The sequence below is a fragment of the Uranotaenia lowii genome, chromosome 2, assembly GCF_029784155.1.
Source record: "Uranotaenia lowii strain MFRU-FL chromosome 2, ASM2978415v1, whole genome shotgun sequence".
NCBI lineage: Eukaryota > Metazoa > Arthropoda > Insecta > Diptera > Culicidae > Uranotaenia > Uranotaenia lowii.
The window spans coordinates 114,739,907-114,743,100 of NC_073692.1; the positions used below are offsets into that span (position 1 = coordinate 114,739,907).

The following is a 3,194-nucleotide window of genomic DNA, read 5'->3' on the forward strand; positions in this document are numbered from 1 at the left end:
ATGTCATAAAAATTAATAATCATTTACCCTCTATTAACGTTATCGTTATTTGAGTGAAAATTCAAAGGCTTGACAAAGTTTGCCGGGTCAGCTAGTTATAAATAATTATTAAATCAATTTATTTTCATACTAAAATTTTTGAATTTCAACGATAATCGATTCTTATATAAGGTAACTGAAAATCTTTCGATGGTGAATGAAGCTCATGAAGAAACTTTTCTTATGGTGTACATTTTTTATAATAATAGAAATTGATTTGGGTTCTTCAGTTGAGGGGTGCTTGGAATGGGTCATATACATAATTTTCCCCCGGATCTCCCGTTGTGGAGCCCAAGCCTGTGGTAGATGAAACGACGCCAATTGAATTCCAACTACACACGCTTAAAGGAAGACTTTTAGAGACTTCAGTGAGCCAGCATTGTTTGATTTACATAGACTTTCGTCTTATTAAATGTAATCAATCGATGAAGTAATTCCAGTGCTTGCGCAATGGGAGAAATGTACAGTATTCCACCCTGTTTCTAATGTTACTGCATCGCATTAAAAACTAAAGCTTCAATACCATGGAGTAGTGGAAACTGTAATCTATACCCTTATTCCATAGTAGAAAAAAATACGTCACGAAAGCTCAGAATTTCCAGAATCTCTATCACTCGACAACACTCAGCAGCTTTTAATGAAAACAAACTATAGCAAAATACCGGCTGCCATATCGCCGTGCTAGCCGATCATATATTTATGGGAACATCTCAATCGTAACAAGTTCAGTAGCGATCGAGCCGAGACTTGAGGCGTAGTAATGGCTAAGTGCAAATCAGTATGCTTACTGCTGCTGGCACTCTACGGATTGCTGGAAGTTGGAAATGTTTTTGGAGCTCCAGCACCCTCGACGACCGCTGAAAAAGATGGCCCCGTTGCAACCAGACGAAGCTCCAGGCGACGCAATACCAATGCTGATCCGACCGAAGCCCTCGAAATTCCGTCCCTTACCGAGATGGAAGCTGAGGTATGTGAAGTGTGTTACAGTGAGTTTAGTCAGTTTTAAAACGGAACTTTTATATTACAGAACTTGTTGAACACTCTCGGGTACAACGAAACGGATGGCATGGATCTGACGCCCAGACTTGGCTTTTCGGAGGAGCAAACTTTTGAGCAACTCATTCGAATTTTTCAACGAGATAACGATCTGGAGGAAACTGGAATCCTCGATGACGAAACGAAGCTGATGATTGACACCCCGCACTGTGGCACGACGAAAAAACGTGCTAGCAAAGGAGATGGAGAGAGGAAGTGGAGTAAAAATACGTTGTCCTATCGCATAAAAAACTTTCCTAGCGGCAAAAGATCCGGCCCGATAAGAGAACTACTGTCAAAGGCGTTCTCCCAGTGGAGTAAGGTAACAAACCTAGATTTCTATGAGGTGAATGATGTCGATGCCGATATAGAAATAACATTTGGAGGTACAGTTCATAGACTGCGAGGCGATCGATGTTCCTTTGAAGATCCCAAAACACTTGCCCATGCTTACTTCCCAGAAACGGGAGATATTCATTTCAACTCCAAATATTTCTTCGAGTCGGGTACCTCCTTGGAGGATTTCCTGGATACTGCTCTCCATGAAATTGGACACTCACTTGGCTTAGAGCACACAGCTTCGAGAGCTTCCTTGATGCATCCTACGGAAAGCAATCAGTTCACGGAACCCCAGCCAATGGATGTTGAAAACATCCAAGCTCTTTATGGAACGAGGAAAAGCCGGGGAACTTCAATTTCTAATTTTTCCCCTCCCAAATTTTGCTCATTGAAAAAAATCGATGCTGCTATTGTCGATGAAGATGATACGACTTTTGTTTTTGCGGGTAACTTTTATTACATTCCTTCCGAAAATCCACCGAAGGCGCGACTTATCTCTTCAAAGTGGCCAGGACTACCAGGTAAATAAGGCCGAACGATCCAAACAATTTCAAAAATTTAACTAACAACTCCTTTTTTCACCATCCCAAAAGGAAACATTGATGCTGCATTCCGGTTCACCGATGGGCGATCCTATTTCTTCAAGGGTACCAAATATTGGCGCTTCCGGGGCAGCCGACTGGAAGCGGGACACCCCAGACTGATCAAGGATGGTTTCCGGGGGCTTCCGAACAGTATCGATGCCGCCTTCGTGGATGCTGATGGAGATATATTTGCCTTCAAGGGGGGCCAGTACTGGATATACGATTCCAGCAAGAAGCGAACGTACGCCGGTTCTCCTAAACCGATTTCCAATCTGCGGGGTGTGACGGCCAAGTCGATTGATGCCGCATTGGACAATGAAAGCGATATCTGGACATTCAAGGGTAGATCGTTCTTCGAGGCAACGACGAATGGTTTCAAGGAATTCAACAACGGCTGGTTTGAGTGTTAATGTTTAATAGTCAAAGTATTAATGTTGTTTATAGCTATTTAACCTATTTTAAGGTATTGAAACAAATAATATCGAATAAAACATTTAAATATTGAGTTAACCTTCAACTTATTTTTTTTATAAAGCTTAGTTCTTTTAGAAATGGGACAGTTACGAATGCCTGTATCTAAAAAACCATTCGTTTAAACGAAATACTTTCTTTGAAGAAAAATAAGGTAATGTTATGATCTTTTATGGAAAAATTTGAAAAAAAATATTTACCGTTTTTGGTTAAAGAAATTTCTACTTTATTCTTGGTATCTCCCATTGGCCGGCGCACACTTTTTTCAGTCATGGTATTGATCAGTTTCTCCAACTTATACTTCGTAAAATCTATATTTCAGGTGGCTTCACCCTCCTTCTTCAATTTTTGATACTTTTTGGTCCAATACTTCTCTGGAAACTGGAAACTGGAAGCATTTTAGTGGATACAGTTGTTCCGAAATGAACAAATTTGATTATTTTTGACCACATTTTTGTACGTTTTTTTTTCCGGTACCGGTTTTACAGCTTAAGCGCTTTGGAACTATCAAAAAATATATGTTTGAGGTTGGATTTCAATGAGTCATCACTAGGCAACACTATCAGCTTATCGGAGAAAATTGTTTTGGACATTTCAGCGATCTACCCTTAGTTTTTCGTTTATTAAAAATTAAAAATGCTGGTATGAGACTTGACTTCCTTGATGACCCTTAACCGTTGTTGCCGATCATGTGCTTCACTCCAATGCTTGATTTGAACTTTGTGG

The 3,194-nt window shown here is 40.2% G+C and overlaps 1 protein-coding gene across 1 annotated transcript; it reads left to right on the forward strand.

The window, feature by feature from the left end:
* The first annotated feature begins 753 nt into the window (after window positions 1-753).
* On the forward strand, window positions 754-2,514 carry LOC129746194 (matrix metalloproteinase-18-like). The gene is made up of 3 exons (XM_055739742.1): window positions 754-1,006; window positions 1,067-1,934; window positions 2,007-2,514. The coding sequence occupies exons 1-3, from the start codon at window positions 800-802 to the stop codon at window positions 2,405-2,407; spliced, it is 1,476 nt and encodes a 491-aa protein (XP_055595717.1). The 5' UTR covers window positions 754-799; the 3' UTR covers window positions 2,408-2,514.
* The last annotated feature ends 680 nt before the right edge of the window (window positions 2,515-3,194 follow it).